General features: G+C 38.2%; 1 protein-coding gene across 2 annotated transcripts in view; it reads left to right on the top strand.

Moving 5' to 3' along the window:
* Positions 1-20,745, top strand: part of LOC143286111 (ubiquitin-conjugating enzyme E2 C-like) — a 21,028-nt gene extending 283 nt beyond the window's left edge. The window contains exons 2-6 of one of the 2 annotated variants that reach the window (XR_013055752.1): positions 2,228-2,255; positions 13,304-13,390; positions 14,577-14,781; positions 16,140-19,194; positions 19,239-20,745. Coding sequence is in view for 1 of the 2 variants with exons in the window: in XM_076593702.1 (XP_076449817.1) it covers positions 2,228-2,255; positions 13,304-13,390; positions 14,577-14,781; positions 16,140-16,258 (439 nt within the window). In the remaining variant the exon portion in view is untranslated. Of the gene's footprint in view, positions 1-2,227; positions 2,256-13,303; positions 13,391-14,576; positions 14,782-16,139 lie in introns of both variants that reach the window. The other variant, XM_076593702.1, reaches the window with a different exon arrangement.
* The last annotated feature ends 3,203 nt before the right edge of the window (positions 20,746-23,948 follow it).

Genomic DNA, 23,948 nt, shown 5'->3' with positions numbered 1-23,948 from the left:
GTCTCATTGTCTTTCTGTCAATCTGTTTCTGTTAAAATAAGGAACAACGTTGATCGTGATTACCACGCGGAAGAAGTACACGACTGTGATGTATTTCGCGCTTGTAAACCGAGATTCTTTTTTCATACAAGTGTCAGCACTGGTGAAGGTCTTCGCTCATATAGATGTACCACAAAAAAACAACCAGTATTTGAAGCAATTCTGACAAACACTAATCCCATACATGATATACCCACTAAATTCATATTCTATTGATTCAGCAGGTTCAGTTGCTTGGTATCATGCACCCAACCCGGTTTTTGTAAAGTGCCTCACGTGAACATCATCTGCTTGCTACATGTTTCATGATAATGTTTTACAAGTACGATTTGTTATCATGTTTCACTTTGATATTTTTGATATAGTTGTGATGGATTAGGCTGACCCTGATGTATAAAATGGTCAACGGCATTGTACTATTTTGTAGACATCCCTCCAGACCGGTGTCACTAAAACTCAAAAAGACGCGAAAAGACACGAAAAGACGCGAAAAGACACGAAAAGACATATGAAAAAAATGTGAAAACGCGAAAAGACATCCGAAAAGAATGTGAAAATGCGAAAAGACACGAAATGTGTCTTACTTAAAAGACGCGAAAAGACACGAAAAGACGCGAAAAGACATCTGAAAAGACATCAGAATAGATATTCCAGGACTTTTCATGTCTTTTCACATTCTTTTCCGGTGTATGTTTGTGTCATTTCGCATCTTTTCGCGTGTCTTTTCGTGTCTTTTCGCGTCGGGAAAGTCATCTGAAAAGACATCAGAATAGATATTCCAGGACTTTTCATGTCTTTTCACATTCTTTTCCTGTGTATTTTTGTGTCTTTTCGCGTCTTTTCGTGTCTTTTCGCGTGTCTTTTCGCGTCTTTTCGCATTTTAGTATGACCCCTCCAGACAAATTTCTCAAGAAAGGATCTGGCAGAACAAGATCAAATCATCGACACAAATTTGTCCATCTTAGCTCCTCCTCTGACCCTTATAAATACAGTTTTTTCCCATCAACCATCCCCGTCTGGAACTCCCTGCCTGCAACAGCAGCAGAGGCTTCCTCCTTGGCAGCTTTCAAGAGGGAGCTGAACAAGATCACAGTTTAGTCCCCCCCCCCCCCCCTTTTTTTTTTTTTTTTTTTTTTTCCCCCCGGAGGGACGCTGCGAGTGACGGTGGGAGAGAGTATGTATACATGCTCTTTCTCATTGTCACCCCCTCTGGAGGAAAAGATAGGTCTACTTAGGTTTTAGCTAGGTATTTACGCCTCTGCGCACACAGGTCATTAATAGTCAGTAATGACGGCTGACCTTCCAATTTGAAGATTGAAGATTATGTTTTGCCTGTCCAAAATGTATGCAGCTGTTCAGTTTGTGCGATTGGTACAGATCTCCCTTCTTCTGCAATTGACTTGTTTGGGTAATAAAACTTAAAAAGGCTGATCTGCCCCACACCCTGCATTGCTCTTCCCTACTACTACTACTACTACTACTACTACTACCACCATCTTCTTTGGTTGTCAGATGAGATAGTAGGCAATTGTGAGACTCTCCTAAATTGCTCTCCAAGTCTCCCTTACTGTCAGGTTGTAACAATGTAAGGCTTTCTACCCATGTTGGTAGTTTGGATAATTCTGAAAAATATGTTTCAGGATATTTCCACTGGATGGGAATAATCAGAAGCTGTGTGACTCTTAGTCTTAACTATCCCTGCCAGATTATAGATGCTATAGTTTCATAGGCATGCCAGTTCATATCTTATTGCTCACCAGTTGTCACTTCTTGAGTAAGAACTAAGATAATAATTCAGTCCAGGAAAAAAATACATTGATGTGGCAGATACTGAGATAGTGATTTGCACTGCTGCTTAAGAAATTCTGTTGCTCCTGCAACACCAGAAATTTCAAGCCTTGATTCATTATTAATGTGTCTTCAGTTGATATTTCTGAGATCAGAGAAAAAAGCTGAGAAAGGTCACAAATAGAAGTTTAAATAGAACAGGAAAAGATGCATCATAAATTCATATATTTAATTACAAATCTGGCTGAAGTTGAAAAGTAAACTAAAATAGTGAACCCAATCAAAGTATCACTGTCAGTCATGACAGAAAACAAGAAGCATAAGATTAGCTCTTTGAACATTATATTTTTGGTAAGCTGACTTTTGTGTTAGCTTAAAAAAATATTTTCTTATTTTGCAGGCTACAGCAGGAGCTTCGGACACTTATGGTTTGTACTTTTATTATTTTCAATTTTGATAACATCAAAATCATGAAAATGGTTAAATAAGTACTCCGTTATAATTGGATAATTGTAAATTATAAATATATTTATTGAAGATGTCATTAATTTAAATGAAATAAAGTGGGAAAAGGATGGATTAACATTTACCTTGGATCAATATTTAGTATTATTTTTATTCTCATTGCATATCTGTCTTTCTATCTAAATTAGTAAATACAGATAATGAGATATTTACTATCTAGTATCTATCTGCCTATATATTTTTCAGACTCAGCAGTTTTGTTTACTGAAACACTCTTCCATAAACTGCCCAAGACTTTGTGACAGTTTATTTTGTTGCTGTGAAGTGGAAATCTCTGCAAGACAAGGCAAAAATTTTATTTCTTGGGCCCCCTGGAGGTGGGGGTGGGTGGATGATATATAAATCAAATAGTTGTTTCTGTTGCATAGATTATATTATCATAAGTATTATAAGCCTTGTGGCAACAGTGATTTAATTATATACTTCTCATACATTAAAAAAACAGATTAGGTTTAGCCACTTCAGTGTTGAATTAATATATATTGTTAATAAAATATCAGCAATTAATATGCCATACATCTGACAGGAACGAGGATGGGTATTAAGTATTATAATACCATATGTGCATTTTTTAAAAACACAGACTCCAGCAGGAAGGTATAAGTTTCTGTAACTCATTCATTCTTCATATATTGTGTATTGTATACATGCACAATACCATTTTAAAACTTAATTTTGGAACAAGGTTAAGATTCTGACAGTTGAATGACTTGCTACAGTTACAAAGCTAAGGTTTAATGATATATATTTCTTCAACACTTTTCTCTCAGTCAGTTGAAGACAGCAGTGTCCACATTTCAGGCATCTCCCTATAGCTGTTCCCTGCAGGGTGTGTTTCACAATGTGGTACAGAGAACTACTGGCTGACCTGGTGGGAGATAAACCAAATCCAGTGTTTGTTTTTCTGGTAGACAGCCATGAGACAGATATTGAGATAATGAGCTAATTGAGTACCAGGTAGTTCCTTCTGTATATAATTTGCAGCTGGGGTGTACATTGGCGTCTGACATCAAACATAGATCAGTAAAACTCTTAAAAGGTTGAGAATGATCATTTTATTGCTGAATACAAACATCTTACTACTTTTTCACCGGTAAGGTTATTGTATGTTTCTCTGTAAGCTCTGATTAGCAGCTCAAGGGTTGACCTACCTGTGTACTGATTAGTTTAATGTCCCATTCAACTCGGGAGGAGGACAAAAGTCCTTTTAAGTTTGGATGAGTCAGTTCTTTTTCCGTATTTTTGTTGCAGTGTACAACCCTGTTGTGGATCTGAATGAAATGTGTAATTTAGTATTATTGGACAGGCAGTAGGACAAGGAGATAGGGCTGTGGTCAGTGTGATCATAACAAAAATTTTTAATATAATTAGCTTAGATGAGGTGAAGCTAAGTATAAGGTTACAGTTCGTTTATTTAACTTTAAGACAAATGTATAAAAATAATTAAGTTGCAATGTTGACTTTCATCTACAGCGGTGATGAGACAACATTTTTTTTTCTTGAAATCATTGGACAAAGTAATAATTTTAAATTGTATTTATGCTGATATTGTATATGAATTAATACAACTGTTGAGTTTCCCTGTAAAACAGTTTTAAGGAACCAATTAAATAGCAATATCCTCGTTTTAGGCATCTTCTTATAGTTGATCCCTGCAGAGGGTGTTTCACAGTGTAGTAGTCTAGTACAGAGAACTATTGGTTGATCTAGTTGTCAGACTGGTCTGGGTTTTGTGATTCAATGCTGAACAGCTGGGAGACAGTTACTGAATGTATATAAAAAATTAAAAAAAAACCCCGGAAAACAGCAACAACAACAAACAAAACCCCATATATCCATGTAACTAAGGCATGTGGCCAGTCTATTCATAGGTGGCATGTCAGTATGAATACATGTATTCAGAAATGATAGAAAAAGTTATGCAATTTTTAGTGCTTGATCTCCATCCTTGGTGACACTGACGGTATGCGCAAAAGAAATACGTAATTCAAATGGAGTGGACGGACAGAACTTGAGTTATTTAATGGAGTAACAAACACTGTAACAGTAACATTAACTGTGGAACTAGGAAGGGAGTAAGTTTGGAAAGGAAACACATTACTGCATTACATCAGTGCTGCGGTATATGATATATAATATATACTTGTGAACAAAAGTGGCCTAATACATTGCAAAGCAGGACCTTTTATGGCTTTTTATAAACCATGCGCATGTTACTCTGTGACTATTTATTTTTGTTTGATAAAAGTAAGAGTTATTACTCATTGAGTTTGGCTTAAGAAAAAAATACTGGCTGTGTAATGAAGTCAGATTTCACAGTGATCTGGAGTTTTCCCTCTCACCATGAAATTCAGAAATTAACCATTTGCCACTGGCATTGCAGCATTAATACACAGATTCAAAAGGTGATGATGATACATATTATTTGATAAGCAATATAAACTGTTACAGGCTAACTTATTTTATGAAGGGGTTTTAGTGGCAGGCTGCCTTTTGAAGTCTTGTTGCAAAGGATAGAAAAGAACATCGTCTTTCGATCAGAAAAGAGGCATTCCCCTATCTTTGTTGGCTTTGATGGGCAAACATCGAGATGATGGGGATTCCCCCTTGGCCTGCCTTTGACCTTTCAAACACAAAAAAACCTCTAAATAAACTTTGTTTAGAGTGTTTTTGTGTTTGAAAGTTGTTTTGTAAGGTGGGATGTTGGGAAGGTCATTGCTCTGCTGTAAACAACAGCTGGCACAAACCCTGATGTTCTACAGAACAGCTGACAGTAACACTGTGACATTTGGATGAAGGTGTGGGGCGAAATGACCCATCCACATTTCAGGCATCTCCCTACAGCTGTTCTCTGTAGAGAGTGTTTCACAATGTGGCACAGAGAACTACTGGCTGACCTGGTGGTCAGAAACTGGTCTGGGTTTTCTGATTCAGTGCTGGGGCAGCTTGGGGACAAATAAATTAGTGAAGGTACAAAATTACAAAGTACATGAAGTAAGATGCCTGGATATTATTATTATGATTATTAATGTTTTGTTTTATTCATTTGTTTTCTTTTACATACATACATACATACATACATACACACATATATAATTTTTAATATAGATAAGTGTATTAGGAAATGGTTGTGGAGATTTTGCAGAATTATGTATTTATAATTAAAAAAAAAAAAAGAGAGATAAGTGTATTAGGAAATGGTTGTGGAGATTATGCAGATTTTAGTGTTTGATCTCTCTCCTTTACTTGTACTGTGTGTGTAGTTGTGTGCCTTTTTATTCAAGATCAGTTTATGTAATTCCATCCTTGGCCCCTGAAGTTGCAGTCATTTTGAATGGAGCAAAGAGACACCTGTTTGATGAAAAACATGCTAGCAATTTAATAAACAAAATACAGAAGAGGATTAGGGGTTGATGGAGAGTAAACTTAATGAGAATAGTATTGTGTTGGCACTAGATGATTATCAGTTGATAGCAGTGACTTTACATGATCAAGTAGAAGTGACCCTCCTGAAAACCTCTCACATGATGACCAGACTGTACTTTGTTTTGCTGTCTTTGGAAAACACAAGATGCACCAGTGTCACACCAAGTGTGAATCTAACAGTTATGCTTTCCCTGTATTGATTAGACATGTTCATAAATTGACCCCATCCACATTTCAGGCATCTCCCTACAGCTGTTCCCTGTAGAGAGTGTTTCACAATGTGGCACAGAGAACTACTTGTTGACCTGGTGGTCAGAAACTGGTCTTGGTTTCCTGATTCAGTGCTGGGGCAGCTGGGGGACATGTTCATTTAATGTTCAAGTTTAAATTACAAGCCTGTAAGCTAGTGAAAGATGGCATGCCTTGTAGATGCAGCAGATGGGTGTGAAAATAAACTTAGAAATGGATAAAAACAAGAGCAGAGAATTCATTATTCAGTCTATGCAGACTGTACAGAGTAAAAAAGAAAAAAGTAGAACAGAGAGGAGAAATAAAAGTAAAGAAGGAAAGGTACAGACATAAAATTGAATCTTCATGGACAGTCCATTTTAACATCAGTTTATGTTTGATCCAAATGCTTGTTCGGTGACCATGTAGCTCCCTCAGATCGGTCAGAGGGGAACATATTCAATAGCTCAAGGACTGGAAAATCCCACACTGAAGGAAATCTTTGGTTTTTGTGAGCTTAGCCTTAACACATGATGTTAGAGTATTACATATGCTATGACATAGGGAAACAGAAAGGTAATGCATTTTATCCTCTGATCTCTATCCTTCATTGTACTTTTTAAAATGGTTTGTAGGTATAAATTGATGTGTCCACATTTCAGGCATCTCCCTACAGCTGTTCCCTGTAGAGAGTGTTTCACAATGTGGTACAGAGAACTACTGGCTGACCTGGTGGTCAGAAACTAGTTTGGGTTTTCTGATTCAGTGCTGGGGCAGCTGGGAGACAGGTGTAAAATTACAAACCAGTAACTGAAAGCTCACTGAAGGGTGATATGCCTTGTAGTTTTCACAGATGGGTGTGAAAATAAACTGAAAAGGTGAAGACAAGAGCAAAAAACCCATTCTTCAGTCTATAAAGACTATACAAAATACTTATTAAAAAGTCTACAGAAAAGAGAGAAGAGATTTGAATATCAGATTCTGTTGGATCTGAATGCTTGTTCTTTGACCATGTAGCTCCCTCAGACTAGTCAGTTGGGAACATACTTAATAACTCATGCTGTCATGGATTGGAAAATTCCACTCTGAGGGAAATCATTGTTTTTTGTGAGCCTAACCTGAACACCAGATTTGAAATTTTACATATCAGGAAGCAGGTGGAAAGTTTATTCATATATTTTTTTTGGTCTGATCTCTATCCTTCAGTGTGCTCTTTAAATATGTCAGGATGTAAAGTGATGTGTCCACATTTCAGGCATCTCCCTACAGCTGTTCCCTGTAGAGAGTGTTTCACAATGTGGTACAGAGAACTACTGGCTGACCTGGTGGTCGGAAACTGGTCTGGGTTTTCTGATTCAGTGCTGGGGCAGCTGGGAGACAGGTGTTGAGAGTAAAATTACAGGTTTGAAAGCTCGGTGAAAGGTGACATGCCCTGTAATTAGTGTAAATGTCACAGATGGATGTGAAAATAAACTGAAAAGTGGAGAAAAACAAAAGCAGAGATTCCATTCTACAGTCCACAATGACTACAAAATACTTATTAAAAGAGAGAAGTGATAACATTTGGTACTTTGGTAGTGAAGAAATAATAGAGGTGTAAAATCATTATGGACAGCTTATTGGAGCATCAAATTCTATCGGATTTGAATGCTTGTTCATAGAACATGCACTGATGTAGCTTGCTCAGATGAGTCATTTGGGAATACTATCAACTCATGGACTGGAAAATCCCACCCTGAAGGAAATAATTGGTTTTTGTGAGCCTAGCCTAACACCAGACTTGAAATTTTACATGTCAGGAAACAGGTGGAAAGTTTACATAATATTTTTTGTCTGATCTCTGTCCTTCAGTGTGCTCTTTAAATTGTTGGGATGTAAAGTGATGTGTCCACATTTCAGGCATCTCCCTACAGCTGTTCCCTGTAGAGAGTGTTTCACAATGTGGTACAGAGAACTACTGGCTGACCTGGTGGTCAGAAACTGGTCTTGGTTTTCTGATTCAGTGCTGGGGCAGCTGGAAGACAGGTGTGGAGTGTGTAAAATATCGAGCCTCAAGGCTCAGAGAAGGGTGACATGCCCTGTAAAGTGTAAATGTCACAGATGTTTGTGAAAATAAATTGAAAAGTGGAGAAAAACAAAAGCAAATAATCCATTCTTCAGTCTACAGAGACTTTACAAAATAGTTATCAAAACAGTAAATAATTCTATAGAAAAGAGAGAAGAGGTAACACTTGGTACTTTGGTAGTGAAGAAATAATACAGATATAAAATCTTTATGGACATCCCATTGGCCCCTCAAATTCTGTCAGATCTAAATGCTTGTTCATTGAGCATGTAGCTCCCTCTGGTCAGGTGGGAACATAATAATCATGAATTGGAAAATCCCATCATTCAGGAAATCGGGTTTTTGTGAGCCTAGCTTGAACATCAGATTTGAAATTTTATATATTGGGGAAACGGGTGGAAAGTTTATATATTTTGGGGGGTCTGATCTCCATCCTTCAGTGTGCTCTTTAAAGATGTTGTTGGGATGTAAAGTATTGTGTCCACATTTCAGGCATCTCCCTACAGCTGTTCCCTGTAGAGAGTGTTTCACAATGTGGTACAGAGAACTACTGGCTGACCTGGTGGTCAGAAACTGGTCTTGGTTTTCTGATTCAGTGCTGGGGCAGCTGGGAGACAGGTGTGGAGTGTGTAAAATATCGAGTCTCAAGGCTCAGAGAAGGGTGACATGCCCTGTAAAGTGTAAATGTCACAGATGTTTGTGAAAATAAATTGAAAAGTGGAGAAAAACAAAAGCAAATAATCCATTCTTCAGTCTACAGAGACTTTACAAAATAGTTATCAAAACAATAAATAATTCTATAGAAAAGAGAGAAGAGGTAACACTTGGTACTTTGGTAGTGAAGAAATAATACAGATATAAAATCTTTATGGACATTCCATTGGCCCCTCAAATTCTGTCAGATCTAAATGCTTGTTCATTGAGCATGTAGCTCCCTCTGGTCAGGTGGGAACATAATAATCATGAATTGGAAAATCCCATCATTCAGGAAATCGGGTTTTTGTGAGCCTAGCTTGAACATCAGATTTGAAATTTTATATATTGGGGAAACGGGTGGAAAGTTTATATATTTTGGGGGGTCTGATCTCCATCCTTCAGTGTGCTCTTTAAAGATGTTGTTGGGATGTAAAGTATTGTGTCCACATTTCAGGCATCTCCCTACAGCTGTTCCCTGTAGAGAGTGTTTCACAATGTGGTACAGAGAACTACTGGTTGTCCTGGTGGTCAGAAACTGGTCTTGGTTTTCTGATTCAGTGCTGGGGCAGCTGGGAGACAGGTGTGGAGTGTGTAAAATATCGAGCCTCAAGGCTCAGAGAAGGGTGACATGCCCTGTAAAGTGTAAATGTCACAGATGTTGGTGAAAATAAATTGAAAAGTGGAGAAAAACAAAAGCAAATAATCGATTCTTCAGTCTACAGAGACTTTACAAAATAGTTATCAAAACAATAAATAATTCTATAGAAAAGAGAGAAGAGGTAACACTTGGTACTTTGGTAGTGAAGAAATAATACAGATATGGTATCTTTATGGACAGCCCATTTGACCATCAAAGTCTGTCAGATCTGAACGCTTGTTCATTGACCATGTAGCTCCCTCAGACTGGTCAGTTTGGAACATACTCAATAATCATGGACTGGAAAATCCCATCATGCAGGAAATCATTGGTTTTTGTGAGCCTGGCTTGAACATCAGATGTGAAATTTTATATATCCGAAGGAAACAGGTGGACAGTTTATATATTTTTTTGTGTCTGATCTCTTTCCTTCAGTGCGCTCTTTAAAGATGTTGTTGGGATGTAAAGTATTGTGTCCACATTTCAGGCATCTCCCTACAGCTGTTCCCTGTAGAGAGTGTTTCACAATGTGGTACAGAGAACTACTGGTTGTCCTGGTGGTCAGAAACTGGTCTTGGTTTTCTGATTCAGTGCTGGGGCAGCTGGGAGACAGGTGTGGAGTGTGTAAAATATCGAGCCTCAAGGCTCAGAGAAGGGTGACATGCCCTGTAAAGTGTAAATGTCACAGATGTTGGTGAAAATAAATTGAAAAGTGGAGAAAAACAAAAGCAAATAATCGATTCTTCAGTCTACAGAGACTTTACAAAATAGTTATCAAAACAATAAATAATTCTATAGAAAAGAGAGAAGAGGTAACACTTGGTACTTTGGTAGTGAAGAAATAATACAGATATGGTATCTTTATGGACAGCCCATTTGACCATCAAAGTCTGTCAGATCTGAACGCTTGTTCATTGACCATGTAGCTCCCTCAGACTGGTCAGTTTGGAACATACTCAATAATCATGGACTGGAAAATCCCATCATGCAGGAAATCATTGGTTTTTGTGAGCCTGGCTTGAACATCAGATGTGAAATTTTATATATCCGAAGGAAACAGGTGGACAGTTTATATATTTTTTTGTGTCTGATCTCTTTCCTTCAGTGCGCTCTTTAAAGATGTTGTTGGGATGTAAAGTATTGTGTCCACATTTCAGGCATCTCCCTACAGCTGTTCCCTGTAGAGAGTGTTTCACAATGTGGTACAGAGAACTACTGGTTGTCCTGGTGGTCAGAAACTGGTCTTGGTTTTCTGATTCAGTGCTGGGGCAGCTGGGAGACAGGTGTTGAGTGTGTAAAATTACAAGTCTGAAAGCTCAGAGAAGGGTAACATGCCCTATTAAGTGTAAATGTCACAGATATATGTGGAAAAAAATTGAATAGTGGAGGAAAAAAAAAGTAAAGAATCGATTCTTCAGTCCATAGAGACTTTACAAAATACTTATTAAAACAATGAATAATTTTATAGCAAAGAGAGAAGAAATAACATTTGGTACTTTGGTTGTGAAGAAATAATACAGATATTGTATCTTTATGGACAGCCCATTGGACCATCAAAGTCTGTCAGATCTGAACGCTTGTTCTTTGACCATGTAGCTCCCTCAGACTGGTCAGTTTGGAACATACTCAATAATCATGGACTGGAAAATCCCATCATGCAGGAAATCATTGGTTTTTGTGAGCCTGGCTTGAACATCAGATGTGAAATTTTATATATCCGAAGGAAACAGGTGGACAGTTTATATATTTTTTTGTGTCTGATCTCTTTCCTTCAGTGCGCTCTTTAAAGATGTTGTTGGGATGTAAAGTATTGTGTCCACATTTCAGGCATCTCCCTACAGCTGTTCCCTGTAGAGAGTGTTTCACAATGTGGTACAGAGAACTACTGGCTGTCCTGGTGGTCAGAAACTGGTCTTGGTTTTCTGATTCAGTGCTGGGGCAGCTGGGAGACAGTTGTTGAGTGTGTAAAATTACAAGTCTGAAAGCTCAGAGAAGGGTAACATGCCTTGTAAAGTAATAAATGTCACAGATATATGTGGAAAAAAAAAATGAATAGTGGAGAAAAACAAAAGCAAAGAATCATTTCTTCAGTTTGTAGAGACTTTACAAAATATTTATTAAAACAATGAATAATTTTATAGCAAAGAGAGAAGAAATAACATTTGGTACTTTGGTCGTGAAGAAATGATAAAGATATGGTATCTTTATGGACAGCCCATTTGACCATCAAAGTCTGAACGCTCATTCATAGACCCTCAGACTGGTCAGTTTGGAACATACTCAATAATCATGGACTGGAAAATCCCATCATGCAGGAAATCATTGGTTTTTGTGAGCCTGGCTTGAACATCATGTGAAATTTTATATATCTGCAGGAAACAGGTGGAAAGTTTATATACTTTTTGGGGTCTGTTCTCTTTCCTTCAGTGTGCTCTTTAAAGATGTTGTTGGGATGTAAAGTATTGTGTCCACATTTCAGGCATCTCCCTACAGCTGTTCCCTGTAGAGAGTGTTTCACAATGTGGTACAGAGAACTACTGGCTGAGCTGGTGGTCAGAAACTGGTCTTGGTTTTCTGATTCAGTGCTGGGGCAGCTGGGAGACAGGTGTTGAGTGTAAAAATACAAGCCAGTAACTGAAAGCTCAGAGAAAGATGATATGCCTTGTAGTTTTCACAGTTGGATGTGAAAATGAACTGAAAAGTGGAGAAAAACAAGAGCAGAGATTCCATTCTTCAGTCTATACAGACTTTAAAAAATAGTTATTTAAAAATATATAGAAAAGAGAGAAGAGATAACATGGTAGTGAAGGAATAATAATACAGATGTAAAATCAGTTGGATTTGAATGCTTGTTCATTGACCATGTAGCTTCCTCAGACTTGTCAGTTTGGAACATACTCAGTAGCTCATGGACTGGAAAAGCCCATCATGAAGAAAAGTATTGGTTTTTATTAGCCTAGCTTGTACACCTGATGTGAAATTTTACGTATCAGGAAACAGGTGGAAAGTTTACATTGATTTTATTGTGTGATCTCTATCCTTCAATGTGCTCTTTAAAGATTTTTTTTTTTTAAGGAGGTTAAGTGATGTGTCCACATTTCAGGCATCTCCCTACAGCTGTTCCCTGTAGAGAGTGTTTCACAATGTGGCACAGAGAACTACTGGCTGAACTGGTGGTCAGAAACTGGTCTGGGTTTTCTGATTCAGTGCTGGGGCAGCTGGGTGACAAATCAGCACATGTATATAAATCAAAGTCAGTTTACTAATTAAGACATCTTGCTATAGCGCATATTGTTAAAGCTCAATGCGTTTTAAATCAAAATCAGTTCTTCATTGTTAATTGATTTCTGCATATACTTTTAGTTTTACAGATGAATACTGGCAGCAAGCCTTAGAGACATAGTGATACTATTAAATTTACATAGTCAATAACTCATAGTCATTCTGTTTAAAAAATATGAGTGTACAAAGGAAATTGTAATTACCTAGTAAGAAATGGCTTTTGCATATATGGTTTGAGGTAATAACACAAATTCATCTCTTGATAAGCTGAATCATCTGCGTCTGGATACTTAAGTAGTAGTGCCAGTATACTGTATAGCTGTGTAGCCGTACATAAATTGTTTATGATTACACAAAGAATAACCAGTCTGATTCACTGTGCAGCAAAGATAAAGTCCTTCAATAAAGATGAAGGCCAGCGGTCAGTATATACTCTAACAAGTTTAGTGTATATTCTTAATTGAAAAGAAAATCATTTCCTTTGACATCATTACTGAACTTTTTAATGTCTGATATTTCTATGAAATTTAGTGTGGGTATTGATGATATAGACACAATGGTTGCGCCAAACGGTGACATGATGTTTATGGTAATGACACATGCTTGAAATGTTGCAGATGTCAGCAGATCCTGGTGTGTCAGCGTTTCCAGAAGGGGACAATCTGTACAAATGGGTCGGCACAATTGAAGGTGCCAAAGGAACAGTAAGTACCAGTTGGGGAGGGGATTTTCTGTTCTATTGTTTGTCGTATCATAATGCTGTTCAGTCCCCAATGTAGGTCACTAGCTGCAGCCACTTTAGGTTTCTCTGCATGAGCAGGGCGTTGGTTTGCACAGGAAAAGAATGAGATTTCTGCCATAGTCTGCACCAGTGGGTCACTGCAATTGCAAATCAGATTAAAATATAAAATTAATTTTCGTAAAGAAAAAGAAGTTTCTGGAAATGTTAATCATTAATGATCATATTCATCATTGATGAATAATGCAGCTATCTTGTGTTTTTGGTAATGATCCATGAACATGACAGACTGGTAAGGGGACTCACAGCATGCACTGTGGCCAGCTGATCACATTTCTGAGTTCCCACCAGTGGTGTGCTCGCACTGTGAGTGAACACAGCTGAGCAGAAGTTAAGGTTGTTAAGGAGCGCAGACTTGTCACTCCCACAGTTGTCTTCTGTGTGTGTGTGTCTGTGTGTGTCTGTGTCTGTGTGTGCGTGCATCGCCCAGCCTGGAAACAAGTACTGAGTTGCTGAGGACTTTTAGCTGTGTTTTGATGGATTGTGATAACCATTTGAAAATATACCAGTCAAATAGCTGCCATTTACAAGCACAGAATACACTTGCCATTGCAGCAGTGCTAAAATAAAAATAAACTTATCAACATTTAGGGTGCAACAGCTGAGCGGTTAAAATGTTGGATTTTTTTATTTGAGAGTCCTGTGTTTGAATCCTGGTCACAGCATCTGATGGGTTAAGGGTTTAGATTTTTTCAGATCTCCCAGGTTAACCGATGTGTGGACCTGCTTGTGCCTGAGTCCCCACTGTGTGTGTGTACGCATTCAGATGATCAAATACACTCTTTTAAGGTCTTGTAAGCCATGTCAACATTTGGTTTTGTAAACAAGAACATACCCAGCATGCACGCCCTCAGAAATGGAGTATGGCTACTTTCGTGGTGGTGTAGAAACGGTCATACATGTAAAAGCCCACTTGTATGTAGCGTTGAACTGAATGTGGGGAGCTGCAACCAGTGAACACTGAACGAGTTAACGTTTTGAATGGAGTGTGACTGAATATCATGGTCAGGATTTGGTCAGATAATCAGTAAAGTGGATTTGCTGTGTGTGTGTGTGTGTGTGTGTGTGTGTGTGTGTGTTAAAAATTCCAGGTGTATGAGGGTCTGCAGTACAAGCTGTTGCTAGAATTCCCCAGCGGCTACCCATACCAGGCTGTGTCGGTCAAGTTCACCACGCCTTGCTACCACCCCAACGTGGACAACCACGGCAATATCTGTTTAGATATCCTCAAGGAGAAATGGTCCGCCCTCTATGATGTCCGCACCGTCTTGTTATCTATACAGAGTTTGTTAGCAGGTATGATGTGTCACTAATTGCAGGTCTGTGTGGGTGCGGTTCTTGTTTTCATATTGGTTAATATCTAATGAAAGCGTATCTTCTTCCCCCTTAACTTTGAATTTGATAATGGAGGTTGATCTTCCACCAGTTCATAGTAATGATATTTTTAGATATAAAAATCAAGAGGATGCAATATTTTATGTGTATTTTCTAATAGGCTGTGACTATAGTGTTATTAATGTAATACTGGTGTTTTTTTTTTTGTGTGTGGGGTGTTTGTGTTACATATTGATGAAACAGCTTTATTTGTGAACTGATTTTTACTGCTTAAGAAAAGTATAGATCTATGCTGAAAAGTGATCAGAAAATAATGCTCTGGCTGGGAAATTTTGATTGACAAATGGTAATCTTGTGCGTACCTGCATGTGTCCTTTAAAAAACAAAACAGAGCAAACAGGGCTCTTATTTATGGCTGTTAACCACTGCAATAGTTCGAGCTCATGGCCTGGAATTACAAAATTTCTTGAGGACAAGAACTTTTTTTTATTAGCTGGCTGCAAAGAACACAGGACAAAGCCTTAAATCAAGACTGCAAAGTGTAATTTTGAATCTTGCTAAGTGGCCCACAGTCTGGAAAAGTTGCAGTGCTTAGCATGCTGTGTTTAAGACATGATTATGCTTTGAAAATATAATAATAATGAAATATTATTTGAGCCCCCCCCCCCCCTCCCCTCCATGCGAGTGTTACATGGAAAAGAATTGTTAATAAACAGAAAGGTGACTATAATTATGTTTAAGAACCCTACAAAAATGAATAGCTGTGTGATTATTTTGTTGTTTAAAACCCCCCAGAATGAATCTAGAAGTGTGTATGGTTTTGTCTCAAACCACCCCAAAAATGAATAGACATGGGAATGGTTGTGTTTTAGAACCCAATGAAAATGAATAAGTATGTGAGTACTTTTGTTTCAGAAACTAACATAAATTTATATGAATGTGTAAATGGCTGTTTAAGAACACAACATAAAAACTTCCATCAGCTCAGATTGAATGAATGCTGTTTCAGAACCTAATAACATTGAAACAGAAACTGTGAATGATTGTTTCAAAAACTCAACAAAAATGAATAGACATGTGAATGGTTATGTTTTTTAAAACCCAACAGAAATACTAGACACATGAATGGTTGCATTTCAACGCCCCTAAATGAATAGTCAGACTGTGAATAAAGGCTGTTTCAAAACCTAGCATAAATGAACAGACATGTGAGTGAATATTATTTCAAAACCCACCGAAAGATAATAGACATGTGAATTGTTGGGCTTCAGAAAAACCTAACAAAAATGATGAAAAATGTGTGTATGGCTGTGTTTCAGAACCCAACAATGACAGTCCCTTGAACTCACACGCGGCGGAACTGTGGGTGAACCAAGAAGCATACAAAAAACTGCTCCATCAAAAGTACGACCAGGAGGTTCGCAGCAAGCAGTCGTGACCAGCTGCTCAGCTTAGCCCACCACTCAGCTCAGTTAACGCACGCTCAGTTATCATACCACCACTACGCTCATCTGATTTTTCTCTGTGGAACAGTGTGAATGTGTGCAGCAGCAATAACAAAACATGTACAAATCGCAACACAATTTATCATGTCAAGAAGAATGAAAAGAAAAAAAATAAAATAAAAAGAGAAAACCTGCATGGTGATGTCAAGGCATTGCACTTCCATTCTTGAATCTGTTCACTCATGTCTTTCACTGTTGTATGTGGAGAAGTTCAATCAGTCCTTTTTCAGAACCTGTGGTGCATGCTTAGCATTTGCTGAAGCCTTTGAGGGGTGGGAGGAAGGGAAGGGGGTGTTAGCTTGGAGTTTTTATATTTTTTGTTTGGCTCGTTTGTCACAAGATTTGTCTGTGTGAAAATTCCAACTGCTCAATGGAACGAGAGCTGAGCGCTTTGCCATAGTCTAATCACCTCTCAGTTTCGTGGTTGATTTGTTTGATTTTTGTCTTGTTTCGTTTGTGCAACAGTTTAATGACTTCACTTTCAAGTGATATTAGATATCAGTTGGGGTGTGTATGTGTGTGTGTGTGCATGCACGTGTGTGTGTGTGTGTGTGTGTGTGTGTGATTGTTTTTCGTAGTAAAGTGAAATAATCCATGGATACAAGAGTTGTCCCTGATAATGCTTGAAGGACTCTCATTTGCAAGGTAGAATTTCTACAGCAAGGTACCTGGTTACTTCTCCAGTTTTTGGATGCAACTCTGACGTTCACTGATGTTTGAGTGGGTTAATGTGCACAACATTTTACTGCGCTATGTATCATCCATACTTTGTTTTCAGGGTTTTTTTGATCACTTAGCAACTGGACAGCAGTGGTGTGTCTGAAATTGGCTCATCAGAAAATAGTCACTGTTCATACCCTGGCAGAATTCATGTGATGTGCAGGGTTTTGTACAATTATGGAAGTCTGGACAAGTCTTTGGAAACTGAGAGAACCATTTCCATGGATGGAAATGCATACTTTCGCCCTTCAGGGTCTGGGAAAGTCTGGGAATTTTAATAAAAATCCTGGCCTACACCATTCAACAAAGAGCTTATTGCATTAAAAAAAAAAAAAAGGTAATGAAAACTGAACACTGATACTGGGATATCCACTGCTTCCTCAGAGAGCAAACAGGCTTTTTTTTTCTATTCAGTTTGGTTTTGTGTTTGGTGTGGACATTGTTCAGTCTGGTCTGGAAAAAGTATGGGATTTTGTTTGGTCACTTGTGTTGGAACCGTGAACGTAATGCATACCAGGGAGTCGCAGTATTTCTTCAGTGTTCCTCTGGGTGCTGCTGCTGAACAAACTCCTCAGTTGGAAGAACGTTTCCTTACTCAGATTGAAAAAGTTTGAACTTATATATTTCAGTAGTTTTATACTGTCTTACTCAAATACAGGAAAGTCTTGGGTCAGACAGCCTGCGAATGAGCAAAGTTCACAGCTGCATTGATTAATGTTGTCTGGCCACAGATGCCTGGACGCAGTGTTAAACAGTCAGTGATAAAATTGGAGGGAGTTCCAGGCCAGTGACATGGTTCAGCCTAGGCCTTCTCGTCATGACATGGACAGTTTCTTTCACCTTCCTCTTCCAGAAATTTTTCTAGAAAGGTTTCTGTGCACCTCTTCTAGAAATTGGTTTCTGTCCACAGCACTGATGTTCTGGCCAGGTCAGTGCTGTGGGTCTGTGACACAAGCTGTACATAGAACACAAAGTCACTGCCAGTTCAAACTTATGATTCTGAGGAAAGGAACGTTCTTCTGCAGTGTATCCAGAATCAGGGGGGTGGGGGGGAGCAACACCAACGATCTTTTAACTGATTGTGTTAAATAATTGTCCCTTCACCTCTGTTCCTGTTTACTGTTGTTGTGTCTGTGCAGATCGATGCGCCTGTTCCTGTGTGTCTGCTATCCAGGCTGTCCGCCCACATTCCTGTTCTAAGTTATCTTGTCTGTCCACTACTTTTGCTGGTGTATACTGTCCTGTCTGTTCACCCCTGTTCCTATTATTGTCAGTCCATCTCTTTTTCCATTGCAGATCTGGTCTATCCATAGGTCTTTTTTGTTTGTTTTTGCCTTAGCTGTAATGTCTGTCCATCTCTGTTCCAAACCTATATTGCTTGTCCATCACTGTTCCATGTTTGTCCATCTCTTTTCCTAAATTGTATTGTTTATCCATCTGTTTTCCTAAACTATCGTTTGTCCATTTCTGTTCCAGGACAGTATTGCTTGTCCATCTCTTTTCCAAAACTGTATTGTTTGTACATCTTCTGTCCATCTCTTTTCCTGAACTGTAATGTCTTTCCGTCTCATTTTGTAAAGTCTTATATCAGTCCATCTCTTTTCCTAACTATATTGTCTGCCCATCTCTCCCTAAACTGTTTTGTCTGTCTCGTTTCCTAAAGTGTATTGTAGTCCATCTCTTTTCCGACACGTTGTGCCTGTATGCGTTTTGTGTACCCATCTTAGTGAGGTTCCTGTGCTCTGTTAATCTGTGTCATGAATCATCTGTCCATCCAAGTTTCATGTCCCTGTTGATTTTGTCAGTCCAGCTGCTTTTCACAAGTGCTTCAAGTGTGAATCAGTGGTCACATTGATCGCAGTTTTCTGTTGGTTTTGTCATGGGATCATCATACACTTCTTTGACTCAGGTTTCCGTCAGTACAGGTGTCGCCACAAAGACAGAAAAGTGATACAGCTATCGTATTTATTTTTTCAAAGATGGGACACAGAGGGATGTTTTGTTATTTCTTTGTGGCCAGAAATCATATGGAGGAATCTTCACCAGAGACAGAAAATTCCAAGCCATGAATTTTGTTTCTTAAGTAGTTGCTTAAAAGGACTGACTTGAAAAGAGAAGATGAAATGATTTTATATCATCCAATTCTCAGGTCAGCTGAAAAACAGTGACAGAAAATAATCATCCAATTCTCAGGTCAGCTGAAAAACAGTGACAGAAAATGTTTTTTTTTCTTTCTTTCTGAGAACAGTATATTAATGTTAAGGTGTTTATGTACCCATGAAACAAAGTAAGATATGTTTAAAATGCGTTTATATTGGGTGGTTAGAGGTAATACTTTCAGACATACAGAATGCGTAACATAACTGGTGGTGGGAAACACTCAACAGCTCTTATTTTATACCAACTGGCAATGGGAGGTAAAGGTCCATTGATTTCCCCCCAGCTGCATTTGGCTTGGCACTTTTTTATGCACAAAATATGGTACCAATGCCTTTAAACAGTGCAGAAATGAGAACAATGACTCTGAGGTGCCATGGCAGCATTGGTGAGGCATTGGACTTTTGATCCAGTGATCAGAGTTCAAGGCCCTGTTTCCCCATGTTGTCCTTGGGAAAGGCACTTCAGCTCTGATTTTCCTCATTCACCTGTGTGAATGGGTACCAAATTTTGGTTGTGGTTGGGGAAGGTAAAAATTGGCGAAGGAGAGGATTAGGTGCCCGCCTTCCTATGCCGAGCCGTAGGCACAAGGAATTCATTGCCCCTATGAAAGGCTACTGACCTTGAACCTTTTTTTTTTCATTTTTTTTCATTTTGTAATGGCTGTACATTTCTTTACATATTGCTCAGTGATACAGAATGGTTTGAAATGCAAACTGATGGAAACCCAGCCCAGAAGATGTTTTTATATCTGCATGCCTTGTACTGTATGCTGTTCCATGAACATTTATCAAAGATAGAGAATGGTGATGTTTGCTATTTCATGAACATCCATCAAAGATGGACAGAGAGTGGTAATATACACAAAACACCGAGGTTGCAAGCATTTTTATTTGGTGTATGAAAGGTGCAGAACGATGGTGGATGTAGGATAGGGGTTAAACCCGAATCAGTGACTGTTGGGATGTGATGTACTCATCTTTCCTGTTGTGTTGAGAGGTAATTCAAAACCATTGCCACATTTTGAAAGCTGTCATCGTTTTTACTTTTGATTTTTTTGTCTTTTTTTTGTAAGGGTCAGAGTACACCTTATATATTTGTTAATGTTTAAAACTGTATTTTTGAAACTCAGGCATTAAAAAAACAAAACAAACCCAGATATATTAGCTCAGTCTCTTTTTATATTTTTATACTTGGTCACATTCATGCCTTTATAAATTCAAAGTCATATACTGTTCGAATGGTGGGCTTCAGTCATGTAGGTTACTTATTCATACTAATGTGGGCAAACATTTATATAAATGAACAGTCATTTAAGTCATTCTGAGGGTTGTACTCAAGTTGTCATCCAGTCGCTGAACAACATGCATCTTGTTCTGTCAGCTGAATGTTACACCAGTAATAATATTTATGAAGAATGGTGAATTTTTGGTTAGAAGCAAATTGGTGATTTTTTTTTTTTTTTTTTAATTTGGTATGGAAACAAGCCACACAGAGCACTGTAGAAAAAATGGAGTAAAATAAATTCAGATGTCTGTGTTCACCATCCTGCCTGCTGGACTACGTAAGCTGTTTGCCTGTTTTGTGTACATATGTGTGTGAGAGAGATTGTGATAGTGCCTGATCAGTAATTCATTTCTTTTCTTCTGCTTCCTTTTCTGTGGATTGCAACTTAAATTATTCAGAATGAAAGACAAATATGTCTAAAAGATTTGCCAGTCTGTGTGTTTACCAATACACATTTTTTTGGAATGTGCAGCATTAAGATTGACTCTGAAAGTAGTTTGGGAGCCTCTAGACGTTTGGTAAAAAGAGTCCATGGAACTCCCAAAAATTGTAACTGACCAGAAGCCCTGGATAACCCAAGCCCCTTTCATTCTTTACCAAGAGTGAACTGAGTTCTCAAGCCAGAGCATGACACACACCACAGAACAAAGGAACACACATGAAGAACATGCAGGAACTTTATTATGCAAGGACGGAAACACAGCACTGAAAATACAATATTGTACAAACATCTTTTTTTTAAAATATATTTTTTAAGTGTTATATCATGTGAAGATAGAAACTTTCAAAAGGAAAAATGATATTCTCAAAAAAAAAAAAAGGAAGAAAAAAAATCTGTCCTCATACTGCACACAAGAACTAAGCTGCACAACAACAACAACTAAAAAACCCCAACTGCTTTGAGATTCCACAATACAAAACTTACAACTTCATTGTGTGAAAAAGCACCTTTTTCTTTTCAGAACTGTCTTGTCATAAATTATGGTAATGATTGTTTATTCACTGACAATCACTTACAAACTGCCTTTTATTACATATTTTGTAGGTATGAAACAAGAAAAAACCCCAAAAAAACCCTGGGTAGATAAAAAAAAAAAAGTGTTAAAGGGTTGAGGAGAGGGTGTAAGGAAATGATCAACTAATAAATGCATAAACTGCAAGTGCGATAAACCCCTTCAGTAATGGAAATTTGAAAAAAAAGGGGGGTGGGGCTATGTGATGTACCGTAATAAAGGCATTGAATGAAAGTGCAATCATTCTCTTTGACAATGGACGTTGGAGATGTTTGTATTCCCTGCTGCCCACTTGTGGTGCCTGGTCTGATGCAGGCCTTCAGTGTCTGGAGACATTTCACCTCTGTCTCTGGACCTTACACCGAGAACAAGCTGTCTCTTTCGCTTGTCAAATCTGTGCACCCAGCCCTTTCAAATCTGGCCCTGAAACCTACCTCTTTCCCAAACAAGCCTGGAGTGGGAGTGCTTTAGCAGGAGGGCTTTGTCTTCATCACAAAATTCAGCGCCATATGAATAAATTATCATCATTGTAAAGTAAAGGAAGAGTCTGGATGTGCATTCACAGGTTGACTTAATGTCTGATGGTCGGCAAATGACAACTTTCTCCATTAAAAGTAAGCAAAGTGTCTGGAAACTTGACACTATAATTAGCAGTGGCTTCTTGCTTGCCTACCAGTGTATTATCAAGATTTCTCAAATTTTTATGGCGAAGACTGATGCAACAGAATTTCACCTAAATATCGTAGATAAAATTGTACAGCATCACAAACTATCAGAAAAATAATATGGAATTTCACCTGAATATCGTAGATAAAATTGTACAGCATCACAAACTTTCTCAGAAAAATAATATGGATGGGGATTAATGGGAAAAAAAAGTTCTGGAAAGAGAAATTGATCAACACCATTTTGGGGAGGGGGAGGGGAGGGGATGAAGGCATTCCTATAGAAAACCAAAACCAAATCAAACAAATATCTGCAGATACTGTTTGTAGAGACAAACACAACACAACTGTGACTGTACACAAGTCATACAATGAAATATGGTAAGGGAGGTGTGTACAGAGAATATTCATTCACACTGAAACCTATGTTGGTGACCTCTGCGCATTATTTGTGCGTAACTTGCTGCATCTTCGCCTTCAGTCAGCAGACTCATACCCCAGTACCATAGATTCCACAAATTCCTTGCATGATACACCAAGAAATGTCTGTTTCACTATTCATGAATGGCTTACAGCTGCTTGAAGAAGCAATGCTTTGAGGCAAAACTATTGTGTGATCGGACTCCACAAAGAATCACTAGGAAATGAAACCATGAGGATTTACCAAAAAAACAATACCTGAGGAGAATTTGTAAGTGTTCATGGGTTTAGATACTGGGGAAGATGGGGCGTGGGGGGAGGAGATGGGGGTGGAGTGGGGTACGTGGGCAGACCCAGTGTATATCGGACCTGAAAATCAATATTTGCAGAGGAAAACAAGGAGAAAAACTGATCACGATAAATAAACTTTGTCTGATTAAAAGAAAAAGAAATGTAGTGCAAACTCATTCAACTATTATTCTTCGCTTCTATAATCACAATAAAATCACAACAATCTTATGACAATAAACATCAAGCAAATGAAAGATTAAGACTGGAGAGGAACGATATAACAGGCAATTGAGGAAATATACAGTGGGCAATATACAAAGAAATTAGACAATAAAATGTTGACACAGAATTTATATTCTGGCATGTACCAGTTTATGTACAAAGATAGATAATCTGTAGTTTGTGGTAAAAGGATTAGTGATAGAACTCCCATGTTCAATTGTATTTGCAAGTGGGTGTTAATGCAATTTTGACGGTTTTCACCATGATGTTAAATACCGTACTTTGGAGGGGTAGAAATCACAGAAATTGGGAAAAGAAACTGAAAAGACTTCACTGGGTTTTACGATGCTTTCTACCGACTCTGGTTCCCCCACAAGGGAGATAACAGTGAATGGACTGATGTTGAAACAACTGATGCATGTTGTCTCCTGGGACTACTCATCATGCCTGTTACAGTTCAGTTGTGTTTTAACAACCTATAGGTCTGCACCCTAAAGGTCAAGGTGCTCAGTGCCGGGTTGCTACAAAGTACAATGCTAGTCCTGTTTGTTTTATCATTTATGTCCACCAAGGAAACAACAACAACAACAAAAACAGAAAGAAAGAGACATGAAGACAGATCAGTCATCACTTAAAAGTGGTCACAAATCAAAACAACCATCAATGAATAACTAAAAAAAAAAAAAAAAAAAAAAAAGCAGCACTGTCATGACCAGAAATATGCTATGGTATAATTTATATCTATTTTATATTTGGGAATGACTGCAAACATTACAGGATTGATTGACAAACCTTTTTGCACTGGGAGACCAAGTTAGTTTTACAGTAACCAAATAATGGTATTTTCC

Source organism: Babylonia areolata, chromosome 9 (genome assembly GCF_041734735.1).
Source record: "Babylonia areolata isolate BAREFJ2019XMU chromosome 9, ASM4173473v1, whole genome shotgun sequence".
NCBI classification, from domain to species: Eukaryota; Metazoa; Mollusca; class Gastropoda; order Neogastropoda; family Buccinidae; genus Babylonia; species Babylonia areolata.
Note: the sequence above shows the minus strand (reverse complement) of the source record. Positions and strands in the feature narration are given on the sequence as shown.